The sequence below is a fragment of the Giraffa tippelskirchi genome, chromosome 4, assembly GCF_054371585.1.
Source record: "Giraffa tippelskirchi isolate mGirTip1 chromosome 4, T2T-mGirTip1v1.2.pri, whole genome shotgun sequence".
In the NCBI taxonomy this organism is placed as follows: Eukaryota; Metazoa; Chordata; class Mammalia; order Artiodactyla; family Giraffidae; genus Giraffa; species Giraffa tippelskirchi.
The window spans coordinates 197,555,042-197,580,693 of record NC_137278.1 but is presented as its reverse complement, the minus strand read 5'-3'; the positions used below and the strand labels follow the sequence as shown (position 1 = coordinate 197,580,693).

Sequence of the window (25,652 nt, the reverse complement as noted above, 5' to 3'; positions counted from 1 at the left end):
GATTTCAAGGTTTCTCAGTATCTACTTCCGGAGAAGGCAATGGCACCCCACTCCAGTACTCGTGCCTGGAAAATCCCATGGACGGAGGAGCCTGGTAGGCTACAGTCCATGGGGTTGCTAAGAGTTGGACATGGCTGAGCGACTTCACTTTCACTTTTCCCTTTCATGCACTGGAGAAGGAATGGCAACCCACTCCAGTGTTCTTGCCTGGAGAATCCCAGGGACGGCGGAGCCTGGTGGGCTGCTGTCTATGGGGTCGCACAGAGTTGGACACGACTGAAGCGACTTAGCAGCAGCAGCAGCAGTATCTACTTCATCCTACCTATTCAAGTGCAACAACACTTTGGATTACACTACCTGAGGAGTTGCTCTATATATTGTATTTCCTATATTATTCCCTATGTTTATCTCCCAAACACTTTCCTCGCAGACTCCATCAGCTAGCCCCTAAGCGTTTATCAAATACCCCAGGTTCACCCCATCCCCATGACCTGGCTTGTGCTGACTCGACGCCTATGATACGCTTTTTGTCCTACAACTCTTCACAGCTCCTCCAAGAAGCCCACCCATTCCATTCCAGCCCCTACTGTTCTCCCTCTCCTCCAAACACCCATGAGGCTCATGGTCCATACTAGACATAATCACTGAACAATGTGCAATGTCCTAGAGAGTTCTGTTTTCTTCCCAACCAGAGCATAAAACAGACCTTCCCTTGATGGTGAGAATAAACCTATATACCTTTTTGTCTGCTCCACAGTGTCTAGCAAAAGGCACTCAATAAATATTGGTTGATTCATTTAGAGAACAAGCTCATGGTTGCCAGGGGGAAGGATAGAGGGAAGGAATAGTCAGGGCGTTTGAGATGGACATGGACACACTGTCATATTTAAAATGGACCACCAGCAAGGACCTACTGTATAGCACAAGGAACTCTGCTCAATGTTATGTGGCAGCCTGGATGGGAAAGGAGTTTGGGGAGAATGCATATGTGTACATGTATGGCTGAGTCTCTCTGCCGTCCATCTGAAACTATCATGGCATTGTTAATCATCTATACCCCAATACAAAATAAAAAGTTTAAAAAAATAAAGTGTTGAAACCTTCCAGTTGAAAAAATATTGGTTGATTCATTGAAATTGATTTCTTGGGGTCTGGGACTTGGGGATGTGAGACAGAGGCTAAGGAGAAGGATAATGATGTAATTCTAGGTCATCCGGAGAGTTCCTTGGACCTGCCGCTTCCAGTCCTCCACCATCTTCCTGCCCCCGATCACCTTACCTGCAGAACTGAACCTCCTGCTCAAACTGGGAGTTCTCCGGCTGCGTCCCCTCCTTCAGCTGGCTGACGTTGAAAAAGGAGAGGGTGTGGTTGACAAAGCCATGCAGAGTCCCATTGTGACTGTAGGAGTACTGATACACCAGGCGGGGGATGAAGTCGGAGGTGACGGCGATGACAAAAGCCTGCGGGTAGAACCACAAGCACCCGAGGAACGGTCAGGATGGACACCGTCCATGTGGCTCAGGTCCATCTGGCCAAGAGACCACCCTCCTCCGCTCCCCATCCAGAGGTACTGCTCTGACTAATGGAGCCCTCTCGTCCCTGAGCTCATGCCGCTGACCTTTCCATCTTTGACACGTGGAAGGACACCCACAGGGCACTGGCTGTCAAGAGAGTGAATTATGACCACCGAAGCAAAGGATGCTAAGCCAGTTTGGACCATTTGGTGAGGGAGGGCATAAACATCTCTGAGATATTTGAACTGATGCTGGCAGTGGCCACACCAAAGAGAAGTGGATAGGGTTTCCCTGGTGGCTCAGTGGTTCTGCCTGCCAATGCAGGGTTCAATTCCTGGTCCAGGAAGATCCCACATGTCACGAAGCAACTAAGCCCATGCACCGCAATGACTGAGCCTGGGCTCTAGAGCCCCGGAGCTGCAAGTACTGAGCCCATATTCAGCAACTACTGAAGCCTGAGCACCCTAGAGCCCGTGCTCTGCGACAAAAGAAGTCACTACAATGAGAAGCCCATGCACCACAACCAGAGAGTAGTCACCACTTACTGCAACTACAGAAAAGCCCACGCAGCAACAAAGACCCAGCACATTTGAAAATAAATAAATCAATAAAACTATTTTTTTAAAAAAGGAGTGGAAGACTTTCTGAGAAAATTATCGATGGTAATGAGTGTGTGCGTGCTAAGTCACTTCAGTCATGTCTGACTCTTTGTGACTCTATGGACTGTAGCCCGCCAGGCTCCTCTGTCCATGAGGTTCTCCAGGCAAGAATACTGGAGTGGGTTGCTATGCCCTCCTCCAGGGGATCTTCCCAAGCCAGGGATGGAAAGCGCGTCTCTTATATCTCCTGCATTGGTAGGCGGGTTCTTTACCACTAGCGCCACCTGGGAAGTCCAGAGGGCCACTTAAATGTGATGGGCAAAGACATCGAATGGTACACTTGCCCCTAAGTGATACCAGAAAACCAGGAACACTACGGCTATGGTTCCACAGGAACTTCAGTTTCACCACTGTCTCTCAGCGCCTTTTATCCTGTCATATGATGGAAGTCACTCTCATCCATTTTGCTTAGAAAAAGTAATACACAGAGGGAGAGGAGTAGGTCTTGCTGGATGAAACCCACACACCCCACCTCGCCCCGGGTGTATCCAAGTCCTCTATAAATGTCTGCGGAGCAAGCCAAACGACAAATGAACGATTGTTTGTTTAAATGCAGGAGGACTTTCTGCACAGAAAATCTTAAATCTTTTTGGCAGGTGTTTATACTGTCCTCGGCACCAACAATTAAAGCTCTTTCAAAAAATGCAGTTTCAGCATTGTTTTCTAAATGTATATGTGAGTGTGTGGGGCCATAGCCATACGTGACTGTGAGAAACATACTTCCAATAATCACAGCTGCAATTAACAGAGCATGGACCAGACATACCTTCATCATTTATTTTAATTTCTAGAATGATATGATCTGGTGAGACTCTCATTCGCCCCCATTTTTTAACGAATAAGAAATAAGGGCAGGGAAGTAAACCTTCCATCATTCTGTTGTCTAGCTGAAAAGTGCTTGGTACTCAAGGGCTTTTTTCCAGAAGCATGTGTGCTCAGTCGTGTCTGACTCTTTGCAACCCCATGGAATGTAGCCCGCCAGGCTCCTCTGTCCATGGAATTCTCCAGGCAAGAATACTGGAGTGGGTTGCCATTCCCTTGTCCAGGGGATCTTTCCAACCCAGGGGTCGAACCTGCATCTCTTGCATCTCCTACCTTGGAAGGCAGATTCTTTACCACTGAGCTACGTGGGAAGCCACTAGCACTAGCAACTACTTCTTTTCTAGAAGCCTCAACTCCAAAGAAGCTTTGATCTATTTTCCAAACGGCACCTGATTTCTCAGCCTTGAGACCTTGTACTTCCTACATCAAACATCCCATATGTGATGGGCTGATCCTCTCTGCCTCTCTGCATACCTCACTTTATGTGTTCTTAATGGGGAGCCCGGGCAGAGTCAGTGCTTCTCTCCCAAGGGAACAGGGGCCATGACTTTCTTGCTGTGCGCTGAGCTGACTGATCTGGTCTCGGGAGATGGAAGCGGAGACCCTGCCTGGCCACCGTCTGTAAGGAACGCAGACGCCAAAAGAGCTGTTGGCTTGTGTCCAGCAGGATTTCCTCTGAAACCTGGACACGTCTGGCAAGGTAGTTAAGGAGGTCAGAACAGGCAGGACCCCTCTTCTTCCATGCCCTATCTTAAGCAAGCAGCGCTGGAGTCCACAGGGATAATTAAGACTTCACACTGACAACTTGGAGGAACGGTAATTAGGAACTGCAGCCTGGGCAATGCTCCAGGTATTGTTCAGCTCTGGAGTAGAAAAAGAAAGGGAAGAGATGGATAGATATGGGGAATTCTTTCCTCGTGATTCTTGGCTCCGAAGAAAGATCTGATCTGGACTCTTAAGGCCAAGGTATGCATTCTGGTGGGTAATTACCTTTCTTTCTCTTAGCGAAATGAACGACAAAGCTGCAGAGCTCTGGCGACAGCCTGATGTGTAAGAAGGTGTGTACTCGATATTAATTGGAGGGGCTAAATGGCAACCCACTTAAGTATTCTTGACTGGGAAATCCCATGAACAGAGGAGCCTGGCGGGCTACAGTGCATGGAGTCACAAAGAGTCAGACATGACTTAGCAACTAAACAATAAGAACAACAACAACTGTATTAATTAGAGCTCCAAATGGAAGAAGCTGGAAGGTAACAGAACTGGTTTCCTGCCCTGAAGACCTCAGCTCCTCTGGAAAGTCCTTCCCACAGAAAAAGGGTGTCAGGAACACAAGCACTTACATTGATGATAACAGACAATTTGCCGATGCCGGAGAGGATATCAAACCAGATCCCTGTTAAGACAGAAAGAGAAGGGCGTCTGGCTCCCTCCCGCCTCCAGCCCAGTGATGACAAGGCCGCAGCCAGAGTGACGCTTTGCAGGCAAGTTACCAGTGGGGCTCTGCCGGGGCCCCCAGAAACGGGCTTGTCTGGAAAGGCTTAGGGGCAGCCCTGTCTGCAAACCTGGGGGCCAGTGTGTGTGTGTGTGTGTGTCTGTGTGTGTGTCTGTGTGTGTGTGTCTGTGTGTGTGTCTGTGTGTGTGTGTGTGTGTGTGTGTGTGTGTGAGAATCATGTGACCTCCCAGGACCTGAGAAGAAGAGAATGAGGGGGCTCAGAGGGGCGGATGAAGTAAGAGACGCCCCAGTGCCTTGGATGCCTGACATGGTGGGAGCGGGGCGGCCTGGGACACAGGGGGAGGGGTGGAGGGAGGGGCTGGGGAGGAGCGGCACGGCCTCTGGGCAGGGGACTTACCGATATCCTTGGTCCTCACAGCATCTGGCCGTCTCAGCTCCGTAACGAACTTCTTCGCATCCAGGCGCACTTCAATGACGTTGTTGAGGAGGGCGAACACAGGTGCCAGAGGAAAGGAGGCCACGAAGAGGGTGACAAAGCCAAACTGGATGACTACGAGAAGCACAGCACGAGAGCAGCGGGGGTTAGATGTATTCTGCCCGGCAGCCCTGGCCCCTCTCTTTTCTGACCCGGGTCTCTTGTCCGCCTTGGGCTCAGGCTCCCTTTCTGACCTGCCCCACAGCGGGGGCATCTCTCTCAGCACCTGCAGGCCTAGGGGTCAGTGCCATCACTTGGGTGCCAAGCTCTGTTTAGCTGAGAAGACCTGAGAAAAGGAAAAATCTTGACTCCTTCCTTTCCATCACCTTGTATCTCCAGTCACTAATTCTGCTCATGGAACTCAGAGGTTTACAAACTTCTTCAGCAAAGGTCTAGATAGTAATTTTTTTTTAACGGAACTTTAGTTGATTTGCAATATTGTGACAAGTATACAGCAAAGGGATTCGGATACACATATATGGTGGTGGTAATTTAGTGGCTCGGTTGTGTCCAACTCTTGCAACCCCATGGACTGTAGCCCGCCAGGCTCCTCTGTCCATGGGATTCTCCAGGCAAGAATACTGGAGTGGATTGCCATTTCCTTCTCCAGAGGATCTTCCCGACCCAGGAATCAAACCCAGGTCTCCTGCATTGCAGGCAGATTCTTTACCAACTCAGCTACGAGGGAAGCCCATACATGTATATGTACATGTGTTTGTATATATATATACATATAACTTTTAAGATTCTTTTCCATTATAGGTTATTATAAGATATTGAATAGAGTTCCCTGTGCTCTACAGGAAGATCTTGTTAGTTATCTATTTTACATATAGCAGTTTGTATCTGCTAATCCCAAACTCCTAATTTACCCCTCCCCTGACACTCTCCCCTTTGATAAGTTTCTATGTCTGAGAGTCTGTTTCTGTTTTGTAAACAAGTTCATTTGTATCATTTATTTAAGTGTTTTTGATGTAGACCATTAAAAAAAATCTTTACTGAATTTGTTGCAATATTGCTTCTGTTTTATGTTTTGGTTTTTTGGCTGCAAGGCATGTGGGATCTCAGCTTCCCCACCGGGGATCAAACCTCCACTCCCTGCATTGGAAGGTGAAGTTTTAACCACACTGGACTGCCAAGGGAGTCGCTGTATTACTTTTTAGATCTGACATATGAGATATATAATATTTGCTTTCTCTGGATGATTCACTTCACTTAGTATGATCATCTCGAGGTCCATCTATGGTGCAGCCAATGGCAATATTTCATGCTTTTTTATGGCTGAGCAGATAGTAACTATTTTTGTATGGTCTGGTCATATGACTTAACTCTGCCTTTGCAGAGTGAAAACAGCTGGAAACAAACGTGGACCAATGGGCTTGGTTATATTCCAATAAAACTTTATTTACAAAAGTAGTAAATAAAATGGGCTGGATTCATTTGCTGACCCCTGATGTAACTTGAAAACAATGTCCTACTGTAGCACAGGAAACTATATTCAATTTACTGTCATAAGCTATAATGGGAAAATATGAAAAATAATATATATATTATATTTTATTTATATATAAAACTGAATCACTATGCTGTACAGCAGAAATTAACACAAAATTATAAATCAACTACACTTCAATAAAGTAAACTTTTAAAAAATCTCCCAAAGTTGGCCACTTCTTGCCCTATCTGTAGTCACTGCCTTATTTAGAAAGTAGTTTCATTCATCATACATGTACCGAGAGCTCACTAAATGTCAGGCACGGTGCCAAGTATGTAAGGAGGCAAAGGTCTGGACCTGCCTTCAAGGAGCTGGGTGTGAAGCAGAAGACAGAAATGTACAAAGATGTGCAAGGAAACTCGATGTGTGCCAAGAGAGAAAGAAGAATGTACTAGAAAAAGTGGAGACTGGAAGAAGAGAGCTCAAGCCTGCTCAGGGTAGGGACCGTGGGGAGTCTCCATATGGACACCGAAGCTTAGATTTGAAGGATGTGCTGTCCCTGCACGCAGAATGCATTAAAGACAGCATCCCCCCTCCCCTCCCCTCCAGAATCAATGTGGGCAGAGGAGTGGAAGCAGCCTGTGCCAGTCAGATGGCTGTAAGGAGTCCAGGCCCCCATCGCTTCTCCCTGGACAATTGCAACCACCTTCTCCTACCTGCTTTCCTTGACCCGGGAGACCCCGGTTCGATTCCTGGGTTGGGAAGATCCCTTGGAGAAGGGAATAGGCTACCCACTCCAGTATTCCTGGGCTTCCCTGGTGGCTCAGACGGGAAAGGATCCACCTGCAATGCAGGAGACCTGCATTCGATCCCTGAGTTGGGAAGATCCCCTGGAGGAGGGCATGGCAACCACTCCGGTATTCTTGCCTGGAGAATCCCCATGGACAGAGGAGCCTGGCGGGCTATAGTCCACCGAGTCTCAGAGTCAGACACGACTGAGCAACTAAGCACGCACACACTACATCCGTCCAGCCCCAAGTCTCCAGGAATCCAAGACCATCATCTAACCTACTCACAAGCCTTTCTGTTGGCTCCTCTCTGTTTCTGGATAGAATCCAGATTCCCTGTCTTGGGACACAGGTACCGGATTATCTTACCTCTCTAGCCAGCCTCCCAGCACCTCCCACAACCGTGATGCTTCTGCCTTCCAGGACCCCGAGCTCCTCACCTCCAGGTTTCTCCCTGAACCCCTCAGCATCTCCCTTCACTGGCACACAAGCACTCATTTTCCAGCCGGCAAAAGTCTATGCATCCCCAAAAACAGTCAAATGCTATCTCCTTGGAAAAGTCCGTCCCCCCTCTAACAAAGTGGTTGCTCCGTTACAGCCGCCAATGTGCGCTGCTGTGATTGATCTGTTCATGTGCCTTTATGTCCTGAAGGCAGGGCTCCATCCCTTGGAGGGGCTCAGTACAGATTTGCTGATGCAAAGTTAGACCTGAGTCTCAAGAAAGTCTGTCTAATAAGACTTCCCTAGGGCTTCCCTGGTGGCTCAGTGGTATAGAATCTGCCTGCCGATGCAGAAGACATGATGAGTTCGATCCCTGGTCTGGGGAGATTTCACATGCTGTGGAGCAACTAAGCTCATGCACAACAACTACTGAGCCTGTGCTCTAGAGCCCAAGAGCTGCAACTACTGAGCCCATGTGCTGCAACTACTGAAGCCCGTGTGCCTAGAGCCTGTGCTCCCCAATAAAAGAAGCCCCAATGAGAAGCCCATATGCTACAACTGGAGAGTAGCCCTTGCTTACCGCAACTAGAGAAAAACCACACAGCAATGAAGACCCAGAACAGACAAAAGTATATAAAAGTATTAAAAAACACCTCCCTATTTTTAAAATATTTTATTTATTAATTTATTCAGCTGCACCAGGTCTTCATCCCAACGTGCAGGATCTTTAATTGAGCCATACAAGCTCTTAGCTGCAGCTTCTGGAATCTAGTTCTCTGACTAGGAGTAGGACCTGGGCACCCTGCATTGGGAATGTGGAGTCTAGTCTTAGCCATTGGACCACCAAGAGTTCCCTAATTATTAAGGCAAGTTATTAACCAATTACAAATTGAGAATAATAAAAATACTCACCCAATAGGTTGGCAAAAGGGTAAATAATATTGCATATATAAAGTGCTCACAACAATGTCTGCCACTTAATAACTGTTCAGTGATATCTCTCCTGTGTATTGTTAATTCTTACTGGAGTACAGATGGCTGCAATGTATCCTGCCTATATGTACCCTAAACAGACACATATTTAAGGTATAAACACTGAATGAGAGTTGGAGGCCTCAGTTACAGCCCTGGATGTGTTTTTCACTAGCCCCAGGTCCTTAGGCAATTCTCTCTGTTTCGTTGGGCTTCTGCATCTTCATGTGCAAATTGAAGAAACCACTTTAAATCCCCTTCAGGTGTGATTTGCTCTGGTGCTGTGATTCCCATTCTCTCGGAGAACCTTCAAGATTCTAGGATATCCACGTAAAGAAAGAAAAACCGAGGGCTTCCCTGGTGACTCAGTGGTAACGAATCCTCCTGCCAGTGCAGGACATGGGTTCGATCCCTGATCCAGGAAGATCTCACATGCCTCAGAGCAACTAAGCCCATGTGCCACAATTACTGAGCCTGTGCTCTAGAGCCCAGGAGCCTCAGCTACTGAGCCTACATGCCCCGGAGCCTGCGTTCTGCAACTAGAAGCCACTGCAATGAGAAGCCTGAGCACCTCAATGAAGATTTAGCCCTCATTTGCTGCAAGTAGAGAAACGCCCACATAGCAATGAAGATCTGGCACAGCCAAAAATTAATTAATTAATTTTTAAAAAAGGAGAAAAACCAGGATCCAAACTTAAATTAACAAAATGAAATAAAACTAAAGCAGAAGTTTCGAGACAGAGAGAATGCATAGAATGTCACCAGCACTCCTGTTTTGGTCTGGCAGTTTGCTTCGGCCACGGTCAAGGGCTGTGGCTCTCCCTGACCTGCTGTGCTATCCTAGCCATGGTCCATGATGCCCAGGGGACTCCCCGCAGGCCCTAGGAGGCCAGCAGCCACCAGTTGGTGACAAGACATACCAGAAGGCACAGATTTGTCAAGGTCAGGTCCTTGAGATGAACAACTGCCTGGCTAGCTAGCTGGCTGAAAGTGAAAGTGAAGTCGCTCAATCATGTCTGACTCTTTGTGACCCCATGGATTGTAGCCTGGCAGGCTCCTCCATCCATGGGATTTTCTAGGCAAGAGTACTGCAGTGCGTTGCCATTTCCTTCTCCAGGAGAAGAAATCTTCCAAAGCAAGCTTTGGGAGCCAGCTCCAAATTCAGTGTCTACCACATCCCTTAACTCAGGCTTTCCTGAGGAATTTACTTTACAGTCAAGGGTGGGGTGAGGGCAACCCGGAGTAAAGGGGGGTGGAATTAACAAGGAAAGCAAAACAGATGTCAGACTAGTTTTCCAAAGCCTGTAAAATGCATGTCTGTATTTAAGTATATGGATGAATCTGTCCTTATTCCTGGGGCTCTAAGTTGGTCTGCTTGGTTCTAATGAGCTCAGGTCTACAGAGGTGACGTTCATATGAGTGACTTCCTCCAACAGAACTGTTTAAACTCTGCAAAGCCCCCTGGAGGACTTAGCGTAGGGGCTGTTGGGGGAGAGACAGGGCGGTTACGTCTGAGAGACTATAAACTGATACAGCCTGTCCTCTCCACACTCATGTGAATGGCACTGAGAAATCCAGTGTGCTTCCTTCCAGGATCTTAGGAAAAGTTAGGGCTCTCCACTTCCTCAGCTTCCTCCCTCATGAATTCCCAAGGCAAACTTGAGCTCTCTCCTCTGAGGGGGCTGCCCTGATCTTTGCATCTTCACTTTCACCAACTCTCCATCACAGGGTGTCTCGGTCCTAGGTCTTGGGTCTACTCGGTGCTAACAGTGCCCAGAAATGATCCCAACCCCACACTAGGTCTCTCCTCTTTCCTTTTCCAGGTGCATCTGTGTGTTTTACACTGGACAACCTTAAGAGGGTGAACTCAGCAAAGGCCAGTGACGCCATCACCCTGGCCCTCCTCTGATGCTTCTCCAGGGTGTCCTGGGGCCAAGAGAAACCACCCTCTGAAGATGTTCCATGGCCACAGGTGTTACCAGCTTAGACCGGGTACACGGCCCATTTCCAGGAATCTACTTAGAGAGGCAGGAACAAAGAGGAAGCTTTGTTTCATCTTGGAGAGAGAAAAAAATGTATAAAACCATAAGCCTCTGGCATACAAATGTCAGTTCCAAGACTTGCTTTTTGTTGTCGGAGGTCTACACGCCGTATCAGATGGGTGGCCTTCTGGGGTCACTTCAGAGGACACAGTGATACCAGCCTTCACCAACACCAAGACTGGCTTCTAAAAATAGCCAGCCTCCAAGGCTGGGAGCAGGGCCGGAAATCCTCAGCATTCTGCATAATAGAAGCCAGGCTGCCTCCACCAATAACAGATTAGACCTGGGCCAAGCCAATTAGGGAGGAATTCATAAGTTGATTTTCAACAAAATCTTTACAAAGCCTGCTGGCAAGTGCTCCAGAGACGCCTAGCCGAAAGCACAGAGACTGGAAAGCCTTGTAAGCACAAACCCCATTGGTTTTCTCTTCTCAATCCCCAGCAACCAGTCTCCTTTGAAAATATGCAGCTACAGCCCTGTGCTGCCTGATGCAATTAAAATCTTGGCCTTGATTACATGGGCTTAGGTTAAAATAACAAGGAGGAATGGATTACCCTCAACATTGTCCAGGGAAGGACATTTCAGGACAATCGGCTTAAGGAAGAAATAGTTTATCAAGTGGGATAGAGTGGACCTGCCGGGACTGGTGGAAAAGCTCTTGATGGAACACAAGTTGTTTTTCATTTACTCAAAATTCTTCAGTGAACATATCTACCCTTCCATCACACATGCACACACATCCTCACACACAATACCGCCCAGATCTTTGGTATGGCATTCAAGACCTTTGAGATATGCCCCTGAGTTAGTTTTGCAGATGCACGTGCTCCCCACCCATGCTCTGAGCTGACACTGAGCCACAGCGCTTGGAGACTGAATCTGCCAGCTTTCCAAGCCTTTCAAAACCATTTGGACTTCCCTACATTCACCACATTTCCCATATTCCTGAGCCTTGGTATGAGCCACAGCAATCTATCATTTTCCTCCTCTTCTTGCCTATTGGGTGGGTTACCGTTTCTATTTCAGGTTCCACTGAACCTCCTCCATGAAGGGTCTCTCCCACCCCACTCCCCATCCCTACCCCAGGCGGAACTGGGAGCCAGGGCACCACTCCTCCCCATTCCCATAATGCCCTGCACACGTCCCTCTTCTTGTTTATCTGACTTGTGCCCTGAACCACAAGCTCCTTTGAGATCATGTACGTTTTTGACTGTTCTGAGGCCCCGCCATTTTGTGTGGCATCCTTCCCGTAGTAGATGTTGAGAGGTTATCTTGTTTCGTGAATATGAACTTAATGTCACCAGCTGTAAATACAAAACAAACACGAAAAGAGGCAGACGACTGAAATGTGTGAATGGAAATCATTGTGCTTAGTGCTGGGGAGGGAGAGGAGGCCATGAGGTTCTAACATGGCTCTGACACGTCCACACAGCCAGCCTCAGTGCTGTCACGCACACAGAAGGCTTTGAGGAAAGTCGGTTGTAAAAGCCATCAGTTAGGAGAGTCTAATTCTAAAGAAAATAACTATAGCTTTCTAAAGTACTTTTTATAATTTAGTAATTGTATAATATAGTCAGTTTAAAGGGATTAAAACCTGGAGGTTTAAGAATCTCCCCTGTTGAGATTTCACTGGAGGTCCAGTGGTTAAGACTCTGTGCTTCCAATGCAGTGTCTGTTTCCATCTCTGGCAGAGGAACTAAGATCTCACATATGGCGAGGCTGAAAAAAAAAAAATTCTCCCTATCGTGAGCCTCTAATAAGCAATGGAAGGGAAGGACTCAGGAATATGTTGGCATGAGTCTGTCTCCTCACTCAGGAGGTGGTTACAGAAAAGATTCAGCTAGAAACAACCCATGAATATAAACACTTAGGTAAAAATAAAGCATGGGAAGGGCATCACTGTTTATTTCATCATCCTGCATTTCTAGACAGTGTCCAGTGATCCCTTTCTCCTAAGGACAAGGGAAGACAACTGTGCTTGGCACTCTGTGTCTGGTGTGAAAAAGATTTGTAAGTGTTGATGGACCACATAAACAGGAAGAGTTAGGAGAAGGTACATGAGTGGGTTTCTTGGAATGGACCTCTATTGCTTAGGAAAATAGTAAAAGTCTTGACAGTAGAAGCATAAGAAGGCTCTCAATGTCCATCATCCATTACTTATTCATTCATTCACTCATTCATCGAACAAGCATCTACTGGGCAGTCTAGATACTGAGCACCATGTTCACTGCTAGGAAGCAAAGGTGAACAGATTACTGTGTCATGTCTGATTCTTTGCAACCCCATGGACTGCAGCACGCTAGGCTACTCTGTCCTTTCAAGAGTTCACAGGATATTGTGGAGAAGATGGACATATAAGCAAATCCTGGCTACGTCTTGCAGTCAGACTTTTAAGGGCAGCATTAACAGAGCACAGTTACCAGGGCAGGAGTAAATCACCCTCTCCAGCAGGAATGTGGAGAGACTCACAACCACTGGGCTTGACTTGAAGAACAAGCCAAAGAGACCTCTGAAGATTTTCTGCATGTTTGGTTGATTAGTTAGTGTTACTTGCTCAGTCGTGTCTGATTCTATGCGACCCCATGAACTGTAGCCTGCCAGGTTCCTCTGTCCATGGGATTTTCCAGGCAAGAATACTGGAGTGGATTGTCATTCTCTTCTCCAGGGGATCTTCCAAACTCAGGGGGTCAAACCCTGGTATCCTGCATTGCAGGCAGATTCTTTACCATCTGAGCCCCCAGGGAAGCCCCTGGTGTGTTTGGTAATTTAGGTCTCTCTTGCCAACCCATTCATCAAATTCACAGACTACTGAGGAAATAAAGACAGTAAGTGGAATTCCCTTTCAATCTCCACAGGATCACCTGAGGTTTATATAAGGCTGTTGCTAAGCAAGTTCAGTTGCTAAGTCATGTCTGACTCTTTGCAACCCCATGGACTGCAGCACGCCAGGCTACCCTGCCCTTCACAATCTCCTGGAGTTTGGTCAAACTCATGTCCATTGAGTCAGCGATGCCATCCAACCATCTCATCCTCTGCTGCTCCCTTCTACTTTTGCCTTCAATCTTTCCCAGCATCAGTCTTTAGCAATGAGTCAGCTCTTCACACCAGGTGACCAAAGTATTGGAGCTTCAGTTTCAGCAACAGTCCTTCCAATGAATATTTAGGGTTGATTTCCTTTAGTACTGACTGGTTTGATCTCTTTGCAGTCCAAGGGACTCTCAAGAGTCTTCTTCACCACAATTCAAAAGCATCAATTCTTGGGCACTCAGCCTTCTTTATGGTCCAGCTCTCATTATACATGTATATATATATTTCCATATATAATGGATTGGACTCAATTCGGAAACCCTAGAAGTTATAATAGGAAAGACCAGCCTTGAAGTCATGGCTTAAGTATTAAGAGTCTATTGCCTACAAATCAACACAGAACCAGGACAGATCAGCAAGGGCACGTTTTTTTCATTTCCTTGTGGTTAAAAGAGACTCAGTCCCCACTGTTCCTCATCCCTTGTGAATTGTGAAATAGTAATTCCTCTGGATGAAGGTAGAAGGACCAATGCCTTTCTGAGAGTTCTGCTCCTCATGAACTCAGAGTCTGGCTATAACAGTCAATCTCAGGTTGATGGATACTGACCAGTCCATAAGCATCCCTCTTGGCTACCCTGGAAATAGAGCCTAGGGTCATGGGAGTCTTCAGATGTGAACTCCACTGATGGCCACAGAAAAAGGCAGGAAAATCTGGTTCTCAGCCACAGGGGGCTTAAAGGCCTGGAGATTATGGTCTTCTGGAAAAATCTTTCCATTTCTCCTATCTTCTATGAGGAAAATTCCAGACCCTCAGAGGTCATGGAGCTTCAACCAACAATTCCTAAACACCCACCATGTGCAGGCAGCTCGCTCTCCTGTTCATAAAATAATCTCTGGTATTAAGTATTATTATCTCCACTGTACAAGTGAGAAAACAGACTCAGAGAGGTGAAATAATTTTCTCAAGGCCACACACCTAGAAACTGATGAAGCTGGGAAACAAAGATAGTTTCTGATGCCAACAGAGTTCAAGGTCCTTTCGCTGCACAGAAATGTAAATATTCAACCCTAAAGTTACAGCAATCCGCCCCCTACACCCCCCACCTCGGTTACTCTCAAGCATCTTAGGTTTCCTTCTGGGGAGTTTCTCCAATCTGATTTCTAATCTTTTTGTCAGAGAATGAGCTTTTATGAACACCAGCATCCCCATCAGTCTGTAAAGGTGTTTCCACTTCCCAGGGTGTCTTCACCACATATGCGTGTCTTCTGTGGGGGGGCACGCTGCAACTGAACTTGACATTTTCTGTGCCATTGATCCATCTGCCATGCATTCGTGGCACCTAAAAAATCTTACATCAGCTTCCTAAAATTAGAGAGCATTCAGTTTCTGAGCTCTTTTGATTCACTTCTGATTTTCAGAGAACCACTTGGTGCATTTCCAGCCAAAGTTTATTGAGCAAACAAATGAAAGCCTTGGCCAACTCACTCTTGTTTACTTTTTCCATCTCCAAAGTGGGATGTGAAGGCCAGTTACCCATGCGTCCTTCCTCCACTCCCCCATCCATTTATCCATCATCTATCTTCCTATCTACCCACCTGGGCAGGGGTGATGCAGTCAGTGAGGTGGAAAAGCAATGAAAATAGCCAAGATTAAGAGAAATTCCCAAGCAACAAATCCCCAAGGACCTTTATTTGCTTTATTATCCCTTTGTCCTTACATCTTCTTAGAGGGTGAGGGCAGAGTCAATGAAAAGAACACATATGTAAGTGTATGGAGTTTTGGGAAAAAGGAAATAAGGAACAGACAAAGGAGGGAGACACAAATACACAACCTCTAAGGACCCACAACTGGGCTGCGGTTGAGCAATGAAGTGCACTCTTAGCTTGGTGATGGCAAGAAGAGAAATGGGATCAAGAGCAAGTTCTCAGTATCTGAACCTAAAATACTGCCTCCATTCACTCCCTCCCTCCCTCATTCATTTCTCAAGCATGACTGTGCATCTCCTCTATGTCAGAAGCCTTCCATGCATGGTATCCAAATACACCCTTGCCTTTTCTCTTAAGTCTTTGTGGGGAAAGGGGCTCCCAGCACAGACAATGACAAGCAATGTGTACTTCAAAAGAAAAGGAGAGACATGACCTGTGACTCACCTTCCTTCCCAGAAATACCAGAATGAGACCCTGGATGTTGCCTGAACTGTGTTTAAATGGCATTTGGAGAAGATGGCGGGTACCTGATTATCCAGTGGGATGGCTAAGTTTGTATAAACAGGATGGCTCCAGGAAAGGAATTTCCTGGTTCTCGGAGCCACTGCCTTGCAGCCCACACACTTGGGGTTATATGACAGAATATGCAGGCTTCAGCGCTGATGTTGGACAGATATTCTGGAAATTTTCATCGCTTACGGCTAAGGCAGCCTTGGGACTTGTTTTCTACATCAGCCTCTCTTGGAAACTTGGAAATTACCCAGTATGGTCCCTACTGCCCATGACCAAACAATATGACTGTTGGAAAGAATCTTGGATGCCACCTAAGTCATTGCTCTCTCTGAAGCCTCATTCCTTTCCACACTTTATAAGTGGCCACATTTACTTGATCATTTCCATGGTGGACTACTCTGTGATGCTTGGAGCCAGCTCTTCCCATTGTTCTTTATTCTCTGGCTCATTTGCAAGTCACTGAGACTTTGGGATATTTGTTATGAAGCATAATCATATCAGGAGTTGACTATTACATAGGGTATTTTGCCTGGCTTATCCAGATAATTTTACCAGTCCATCTACTTGTATTGCTGGAAAAGACCTGCCCTTAAGGGGACAGGATTCCTCTAATTAAGGACTTCTCTGGTAGCTCCCTGGTAGAAGGAAATGGCAACCCACTCCAGTAATCTTGCCTGGAGAATTCCATAGAAAGAGGAGCCTGGCAGGCTACAGTCCATGGGGTTGCAAAGAGTCAGGCATGACTGAGCAACTATCATTCACTGGTAGCTCAGCAGATAAAGAATCTGCCTGCTATGTAGAAGACTCGGATTTGATCCCTGGGTAAGGAAGATCCTCTGTAGGACAAAATGGCAACCCACGCCAGTATTCTTGCCTGGAAAATCCCATGGACAGAAGAGCCTAGTAGGCTACAGTCTACAGGGGCACAAAGAGTCGGACATGACTGAAGTGACAGCACGCACAATGATAAGAATGGGCTTCCTTGGTGGCTCAGCAGGTAAGGAATCTGCCTGCAATGCAGGAGATGAAAGAGACCTAAGTTCGATCCCTGGGTCAGGAAGATCCCCTGGAGGAGGAAACGGCAACCCACTGCAGTATTTCTACCTGAAAAATCTCACGGACAGAGGAGTCTGGGGGCCTACAGTCCGAAGGGTGGCAAAGAGTCGGATACGACTGAGCGACTAAGAATGCCTGTGTGCATCTCCTAATTAAAAGCACCTCAAAATAAGTAATCTTGGCCCCTGGGGGGAGGGGAAGAGGCAGACTGTGCCAGCTAAATCAATATAGCCAGGGTGTCCGGACAGCTTTGAAAAATGGTGGTGTCTGGGAACTTCCCTAGTGGTCCAGTGGTTAATGCATGGGGTGCAGCTAAGATCCCACATGCCTCACAGGCCCAAAAAAACAGGATATAAACAACAGGAGCTATATTGTAACAAATTCAATAAAGACTTTAAAAAAAGAAAAATGGTGACGTCTGTAGAATCCAATTGTCACCTTGTCTTCAAGTTCCTCAGTAGAGGATCATCTCTTTCATTCTTTATTCTTCTTCCTTCATCTTCAGACATTTATTGAGTACCTACTGCATGCCAGGTCCTGGTGATTAAGACACAAGTCTCTCCCTCAAGAAGCTCACATCACAATTTAGTGAATAACATGAAGCTAGGCCTTTGCCCTTCACCTGTGTCACTTACAATCCCGTGGACAGAGGAGCCTGGCTGGCTATAATCCACAGGGTCGCAAAGAATCAGATGTGACTTAGCGGCGAAAAAACAACAACAATTTGTTTGATAAAACGGTGGTAAGACTTTATCAAGAGGTTCTTTTGGAACGTGTCCCCAAACTCCTCTTAGAGGATTAAATTCCAGTCTATGTTTTTATGCCAAACTTCCATGCTGTCAAAGTCAAAGGCTGCAAGTGTCCAGAGACTTTAGCTCACCACTCTGAAAGCAAGGAAAGGATTTCGTCACTCTGAAAGCAACGAAAGGATTTCCTCTCTCGTCAGGGCCCTAAGGAAAACCCCACAACTGGGCTGGAAGGGGTGTGCGGCCAAGGAGCTTCGAAGCCCACGCCAGGGTTGGGGACGGGTTGGGGACGCTGATGATTAATGTCACGGCTGCTCCTGGCCCCAGCATTCCAACCTCAGCTCTGAGCCGGGGAGGGGGGATTTACCTTGAAGTCCTTTCTAGTAAGCTCTTCAGGAAAAGGGTTTGATATTGGAGATTCCCTGGAAAGCCCGCCGCTCTCTCGGCAGCCTAATCCCTCACTCTCGGGTTTCTCTTTGTCTGGAGCCAGCCCATCCCCACCACCAATCCCGTGCCTGCCGCCCCCAGACTCCCGGCTTCCCCTTCACCTCGAGGCCCCTCCCCCAGGCCTGCCGGGCCACAGTTCCAGCTCCATTTAGAAAAAATACAAATATCATACATCTCTCCTGGCAGCCTCCCTGGATGATGACCTGCCTCGCCATTACAACCGGCAGGCCCCGAGTGGGCTCAGTGCGTTTCCTGTCGGCATGGGTGGTCCTGGGGATCACTAGGGGAGGAAGCTGACAGCTGAGAACGGGGCCAGGGATCACCGTGTCCGGCCGCGCCTGAAGCAGCGGGCAGCTTTGGTTTCACTGCTCTCGTTTCTGTTCAAAGCCCAAGTCAATGGTCTTTCTGGGATTGGGGAGGTCTAGCCCGTCAGGAAGGAAAGGGGAAACTCACTCTGCCCCCCGCCCCCACTGCACCAGATGCCACGGGTCCTAATGGGACTCTCCTGTGGGATGGTCTGGAGACAGGCTCTAGCCTCAGTTTCACTAATGGGTCTTCAAGGTGACCTGAAGCCACCTGGAGCACTCTCTGGGCCTCTTGGTTTTGAGATGTACTGTCCAACTGGTATGAATGGACTAGGATGTCAGCACTGGAAGGGAACTTGGGATGACTCTGGTCCAGATAAGGGGCCCTGGGGTGACCTGGCCCAGGTAAGGGACCCTGGGGATGATCTAGTCCAGGTAAGGGACCCTGGTAGGGTCACCTGGTGCAGATAAAGGACCATGGGGTGACCTCACCCAGGGAAGGTACCCTGGGGGTGACCTGGCTTGAAAGTCTTAATTCCCATCATGACATTCAATGAAAGACTATTCTGGACATCACCCAGCTCCACTAGGGTATCGAGGTTTTGTGCAGAAACCTCCCTCCTCTCTCACTCAGACCTAATCTAGAAGCATGAGAAGCCGAGGGTGACACTGGTCTTGTTTACCTTATGTTTTAAAAAAACATATTAGTAGTAGCACGCTACTGATGACATATTACACAACTGATCAGGACCACAGGCCAGTGGGTTGCACCTCTGCAAGAGAAAACTCATCATCTGGTCTAATCCCTCTGATGTCGAGGAGGAAACGAGGCCCAGAAAGATGCTGTGACATGTCCAAGGTCACCCTGCTGGATGCAGGCATCCAGATTTTCCCTCAAAACCCCTGGCAAGGTGGGAAGGAGAGCTGCTGCTCCCTTACGCTACAGCGACCATCTGAAGAGCAAAAGGCTTTGAGACAGGGTGCAGAGAAAGCAGAGGTCGTGGTGTGAGTCCTGCCATAGAGTCGCTGTAAGTCGCTCAGTCATGTCTGACTCTTAGCAGCCCCATGGACTGTAGCCTGCCAGGCTTCTCCATCCATGGAATTCTCCAGGCAAGAGTACTGGAGCAAGTTGCCACTCCCTTCTCCAGGGGATCTTCCCGACCCAGGGACTAAATCCTTGTCTCCCGCATTGAAGCCAGATTCTTTACCGCCCGAGCCACCAGGGAAGCCCAAGGCAGAAACCAGTGCCTCCAACAAGGTTCTGATGTGTAGACTTGCGTCTTCTCTCCCACCAAGCTCTTTCCCAGCACTGCTACTTGTGAGCAGTGTAGATGGGCTCGCATTACGCCTTCTCCTCTTTCCTGACTTGCTCTCTGGAAAGGAGCTCATAAGAGGTCTGTGATGGGGGAGGGGAGAAGGCAGGCATGCAGGGGAGGGGGAGGGGGGACTATAGGAGGAGGTGGTAGAGAAAGAGAAGGAAGGATAACCACCATTCTTGATAACCCACTCGCTGGATTACCAGCCTGGTAATAAATGAAAGTTGATGCCAGCACTACTAGAACTGAGATTGTTACAGCCTGGATCAGGCAAAGCGAGATAAATGATACCCTCAATGCATTCAGCCACCTCTCTGCAGATTTATCCAATAGGTTCTCAGAGCCCATGCAAGGCCCTGAAATTAGTTACCAACAGCCACAGCTGTCTTAGGAGGCAGCTTGTCTGAAACTGTGGGGGAGGGGGGCTAAAATACTGTGCTGGTGGGGGGAAAGGCAGGCGGGAGGGCAGGGACCTTTCTAGGAGGAGGCGACATGGAACTGGTGTTGGCTGGCCATGGGAGGAAGAAGGCACAGGGAATTCCAGGGCAAAGACAGCACATACGGTCAGGCAGAAAAAGAGTGCTGTGTGGGCTGTGGGTGGGGAGAGGTCGGTGTTCACTGTGGTCACACCAAGAGTGTAGACAAGAATCTAAGGGTAAATACAGTGAAAAGATGTCTCCTTGAGGCCTTGCTCAGGATGTGGGAGACCTGGAGGTTTTTGAACAATGGATGATAAGACCAACACGACATTAGAAAGAATCCAGAGGGCGGCAGGGAGATGCTGGCCTTTGTGAGAGGTGGTGCTGCGGGTGTAGCTGGGGAAGCACCGTGTTTGGGGGCAAAGAGGCTGAACCGAATGGTGGGAGCAGCCTCCAGAGATGCTACAGACAAAGACCAGCCCCGCTGGAAGGGAGGTGCGGAGACAGAACAGGTGTGACTGCACAGAGATGCTTGGAGGGTGGTGAGAGAACCCAGAACAGTCTCAGGACCAAGTCTCCCAACAGAAGGGCTCAGAAGTGTTTCCCCTAGATGGAGTCTCTTCCTGGCCTCAAGTGCACGCGTGCTAAGTCACTTTAGTCATGTCCGACTTTTTACAACCCCATGCCCTGTAGCCAGTCAGGCTCCTCTGACCTTAGAATTTTCCAGGAAGGAATACTGGAGTGGGTTGCCATGCCCTCCTCCAGGGGATCTTCCCAACCCAGAGATCAAACCTGTGTCTCCTGTGACTCCTGCACTGGCAGGTGAATTCTTTACCGCTGAGTCACCAGGGAAGCCCGTGTGTGTGTGTGTGTGTGTGTGTGTGTGTGTGTGTGTGTGTGTGTGTGTACTTCTGTGTGTGTGTGTGTGTGTACCTGTGTGTATCTCCACTGTGAAAAGGGAGGCCAGCCCAAAAACCACAGGATAAAGAGCAGGGAGGCCTCTGTTTCTCTGCTATGGAAGGAAAGGGAGTCAGGGGGCCATCCATTCCAGAAGTAGTTTATAGAGCCCTTCCTGTGTTCCAGGAGCTGGGCTGAGCGTTGCCACAAGAGAGGACGAGGACTCAGTGTCCGCCCCTTAGAGCACTCCCATTTCCTCCTGTGCCAAAGCAGGTACAGGAGCCGAGAGGAACTGAAGATGGGACAACCAAGCAAAGCCTCTAGGATGCTCATTTGAGCCTGAGCAGCTCAGTGAGAACCTGCTGTGGCAGAGAGGCTAGCACATGCCCGTTTAGACCCATCAGATGTACACATGTAGATACCCCTGGATGCTGTGCTGGGGCATCTGAACTTTATCTGAAAGGGAGTTAGTCACTAATGTTGAAGGATTCTAAGTAGAAAAGATAATACACTCTGGATCACATTTTTTTCATTTTTATTTTATAATTAATTTATTTTTAATTGAAGGATGATTGCTCTACAATATTATATTGATTTCTGCCAAACATCAGCATGAATCAGCCCGAGGTTTACCTATGTCCCCTCCCTTTTGAGCCTCCCTCCCACTTCCCACCGTTTCCCATCCCTCTAAGTTGTTACAGAGCCTGTAACAACTGTTTGAGTTCCCTGAATCACACAGCAAATTGCCACTGGCTATCTATGCTACATATGGTAGTGTAGATGTTTCTATGTTATTCTCTCCATACACTGTGTTTTTAAAAAGCTATTTTAAAAGCTGAGAAGGGGGACACATGTAAGCCTATGGCTGATTCATGTTGATGTATGGCAAAAACCATTACAATATTGTAAAGCAATTATCTTCCAATTAAAATCAATAAATTTTTAAAAAGCTGAGAAGGGAAAGGGGAAGAACTAGTAGAAAACAAAGCAATTAGGATGTACCTGCTATTGTTCAAATAGGGAAGGGTGAGGACTTACAAGGCAATCCAATATTCTTAGTAGAGACTGCGGACCAAGAAATTCACCTGCCAGTCAGCCAACAAAAGATGTTAGGGCCATCAAGCCATTTGCCACTGCAGCCACCCTGACTGTTCAGCCTGAGAGGATTCAAGATGGTGAAAACAGGATCCTGGCCCCAGATAGCTAAGGTGCATATCAAAGAGATGATTTCAATGACCCCAGACTCTTGCATCTTCCCAGACATTTTGTTTTTATTGTTCAGTTGCTAAGTTGTGTCCAACTCTTTGCCACCCCATGGACTGCAGCACGTGAGGCTACTTTGTCTTCCACTGTCTCCCAGAGTTGGCTCAAATTCATGTCCATTGAATTGGTGATGCTATCTAACCATCTCCTCTGTTGCCCTCTTCTCCTTCTGCCTTCAGTCTTTTCCAGCATCAGAGTCTTTTCCAATGAGTTGGCTCTTTGAATCACGTGGCCAAAGTATTGGAGTTTCAGCTTCAGCATCAGTCCTTCCAGTGAATATTCAGGGACGATTTCCTTTAGCTTGATCTGACTCGATCAAGACTGGCTTGATCTCCTTGCAGTCCAAGGGACTCTCAAGAGTCTTCCCCAGTACCTCACTTTAAAAGCACAATTCTTCGGCACTCAGCCTTCTTTATGGTCCAAATCTCACATCCATACATGGCTACCGGAAAAACCATAGCATGGCCTATACAGACCTTTGTTGGCAAAGTGATGTCTCTACTTTTTAATACACTGCCTAGGTTTGTCATAGCTTTCCTTCCCAGACATAGAAAAGTGCTAAATTCACTAATTTGAGATGTCTGGTTGTTCTTTAATTAACAGTAATCTTTTGATGTTATAACTACCTTTTTTGTTTTTTTGCAAAAACATGTATCCTGGCTCCTCCCTTACCTCTTTGGAATAGTCTTTCTCAACTATCCGAGAGCCTGTCTCCTAGGCTTAAGTCCTTAGCATGTCTGCCAAATAAAACATAATTCTCAACTTTTGCATGTGCATGCACAGTCACTTAAGTCATGTCCAACTCTTTGCAACCCCATGGACCATAGCCCACCAGGCTCCTCTGTCCATGGGATTCTCCAGGCAAGAATACTAGAGTGGGTTGCCATGTCCTCCTCCAGAGACTCTTTCCAACCCAGGAATTGAACCTGTATCTCTTATGTCTCCTGCATTGGCAGGCGGGTTCTTTACCACTAGCACCACCTGGGTGGTGCAATTTTATTTTTCAGTCAACAGGCAAAGTCAGTGAGGTAAGGAGCCACGGATTAAAAAAAAAAGTTCTAGATCATCCTAAGCAGCCCTCTCGCCACCTAGAGATGAGGCAAAGTCAGAGAGGAGTCATGGAGAAGTCAAGGCCTACACCAATCCACATGCCTTCTGCACCCTGAAGTTCCAATCTGCCATTTCATGAGATAACTTGGGTGCAGCTGCAAGGTTTGGATGCCCAGTTCTCCTGGTGGTGGGGGGAGGGAACGTGCCCTGTGTGTTTCCATCAGCTGGGTAATTTGTACATGTCTCTGTGGGTGTATCTAGAGACCAGGGGAGACTGACAGCTCTTGGCCTTTCAAAATAAGGATCTGGCACTTACTCCAAAATATGCAATCATCCACGCACCTCCTTTTTGATTTGACAGGATAGTAAGCTCGCAACTATGAAAAATGAGATCTCTTGTAATGACAATGTCAATGACAAGAAGAAATGTAGCTAGTCACCCACATGAATAGCCTCAGGGCCTCAACGCTTGGGCTGCATTTAAGAAACTAGAGGAGGCTCCACCAGGGGATAATTGAATTCCTGAGTCAGGAAGACAATAGCGATTATTTTTTGGATGACTAGAGGAACAAAAGTTTGTGGGTTTGAAATCAACAGATGACAAAAAAAGAGCCCATGTGAGATGCCAGACTTGACAAGCAAAGCCCTAAGGCCTCCATGTTTTCTGGAAGGACAAGTATCTTAGAATGCTTATATCTCAGGTTTCCAATGTGATTCTTAGATTTGCCTTGGAATCTCATACCCTCAGTCTTTAAATCAACACCCGCTCCTATGCTGATGGGATGGGAAAAACCTCCAGGGCTCACTGCATTCACGGCTTCCAGATGGTTTTTAGTCAATTTCTAAATTCAAGAGAAAGAAACTGGACTCTTGACACTAACAATGGTGGCTGATATTCATTGAGAGCATAGGTAGATGGTGGATTGTTTTGTTTTATATTTGCTTAGCCATGCCACATGGTATGCAAATTCCCCAACTAGGAGTCGAACCCACACCCCATGCATTGGCAGTGCAAAGTCTCAGCCACTGGACCACCAGGGGAGTTTCCCAAGTACTGGTTTTTAACCACTCCAGATTCATCTCCTAGTTTTCAGAAGCATCATACAAAGTAGGTGCTATTTTCATCAAAGCTACTTCTCAGATGAGGAAATAGGGCCTGGCTGACTTGAAAGCATTAAGCTATGTAACCAGCCACAGCACGCCTAGGACTGAACCCCAGAACACCCTCCAACCACATGTAGCCTACAGGGCTAGATGAAGTCATCGTTGGGTAAAGTTTATCCTGTACCTCGTCTGTGATCATACTGGGGGCAAACGGTCCAATAAAGGGTGAAGATGATAATCCAGAGATACTAGGAATGAAGGACATCTACGTCAGAAACACTGTCCTTTCACTTATAATAAAATAATCATGTCTCTAAAATGACGAATAGCTTAGCAAAATGGCCTCAAGAGTTCTGTAAGTGAGTTTCTATGGAACCCAGCATGGAAAGCCCCTGTGTGGTCCAGGCTTCCTCCTCCACTCAAAGCTGAATCAGTATCAGCCTGGATTGTTGGAGAGACTGTCCTGGTCTCCAGACTTGTCCCTCACTCTGCTGTTGTTCAGTCGCTCAGCCGTGTCTGATTCTCCTCAACCCTATGGGCTGCAGCATGTCAGGCTTCCCTGTCCTTCATCATCTCCCGGAGTTTGCTCAAACTCAGGTCCATAGAGTCGACAATGCCATCCAACCACCTCATCCCCTGTTGCTCCCTTCTCCTTTTGCCTCCAATCTTTTCTAGTATCAAGGTCTTTTCCAGTGATTTAGCTCTTCACATCAGATGGCCAAAGTATTGGAGCTTCGGCATCAGTCTTTCCAATGAATATTCAGGGTTGATTTCCTTTAGGGTTGATTGGTTTGATCTCCTTGCTGTACAAGGGACCCTCAGGAGTCTTTCCCAGCACCACAACTCCTCCCTTTGGGTGCCTTATAAGTGTTTCATGACTACAACTATCCTGTGAAGTTGGGGTCAGGGTCAGAATTAGGGTGAGGGTCAGGGTCGGGGTCAGGCTCAGGGTTATGGTTAGGGTTATCCATTTACCCAAAGCTGTCCAGCTAACTGGTGATGGAGCCAGGATTTGAACCCAGGGAGTATGGCTCAAGGCTCTCTGCTCTTAATCACTCCAGAGAGGGAGCTTTGAAATAGCCAGCTCTGGAGAGATAGGTGAACAGTTATGTAAACACCTACACAAATAATTGGGTGGTAGGGGAGGGACTTGAGTTGGAAGGTGGAGGTTGAAAGACAGAGCTACAGGGGTTCTGGA

General features: G+C 47.4%; 1 protein-coding gene across 2 annotated transcripts in view; it reads right to left on the bottom strand.

Annotated features, from left to right (window-relative positions):
- Positions 1-25,652, bottom strand: part of ANO2 (anoctamin 2) — a 328,686-nt gene that overhangs the window by 14,323 nt on the left and 288,711 nt on the right. For both annotated transcript variants that reach the window (XM_081587341.1, XM_081587340.1), the window contains 3 exons: positions 4,849-5,001; positions 4,339-4,391; positions 1,279-1,460 (listed from right to left, as the gene is read on the bottom strand). In XM_081587341.1, the coding sequence (XP_081443467.1) occupies positions 1,279-1,460; positions 4,339-4,391; positions 4,849-5,001 (388 nt within the window). The remainder of the gene's footprint in view (positions 1-1,278; positions 1,461-4,338; positions 4,392-4,848; positions 5,002-25,652) is intronic.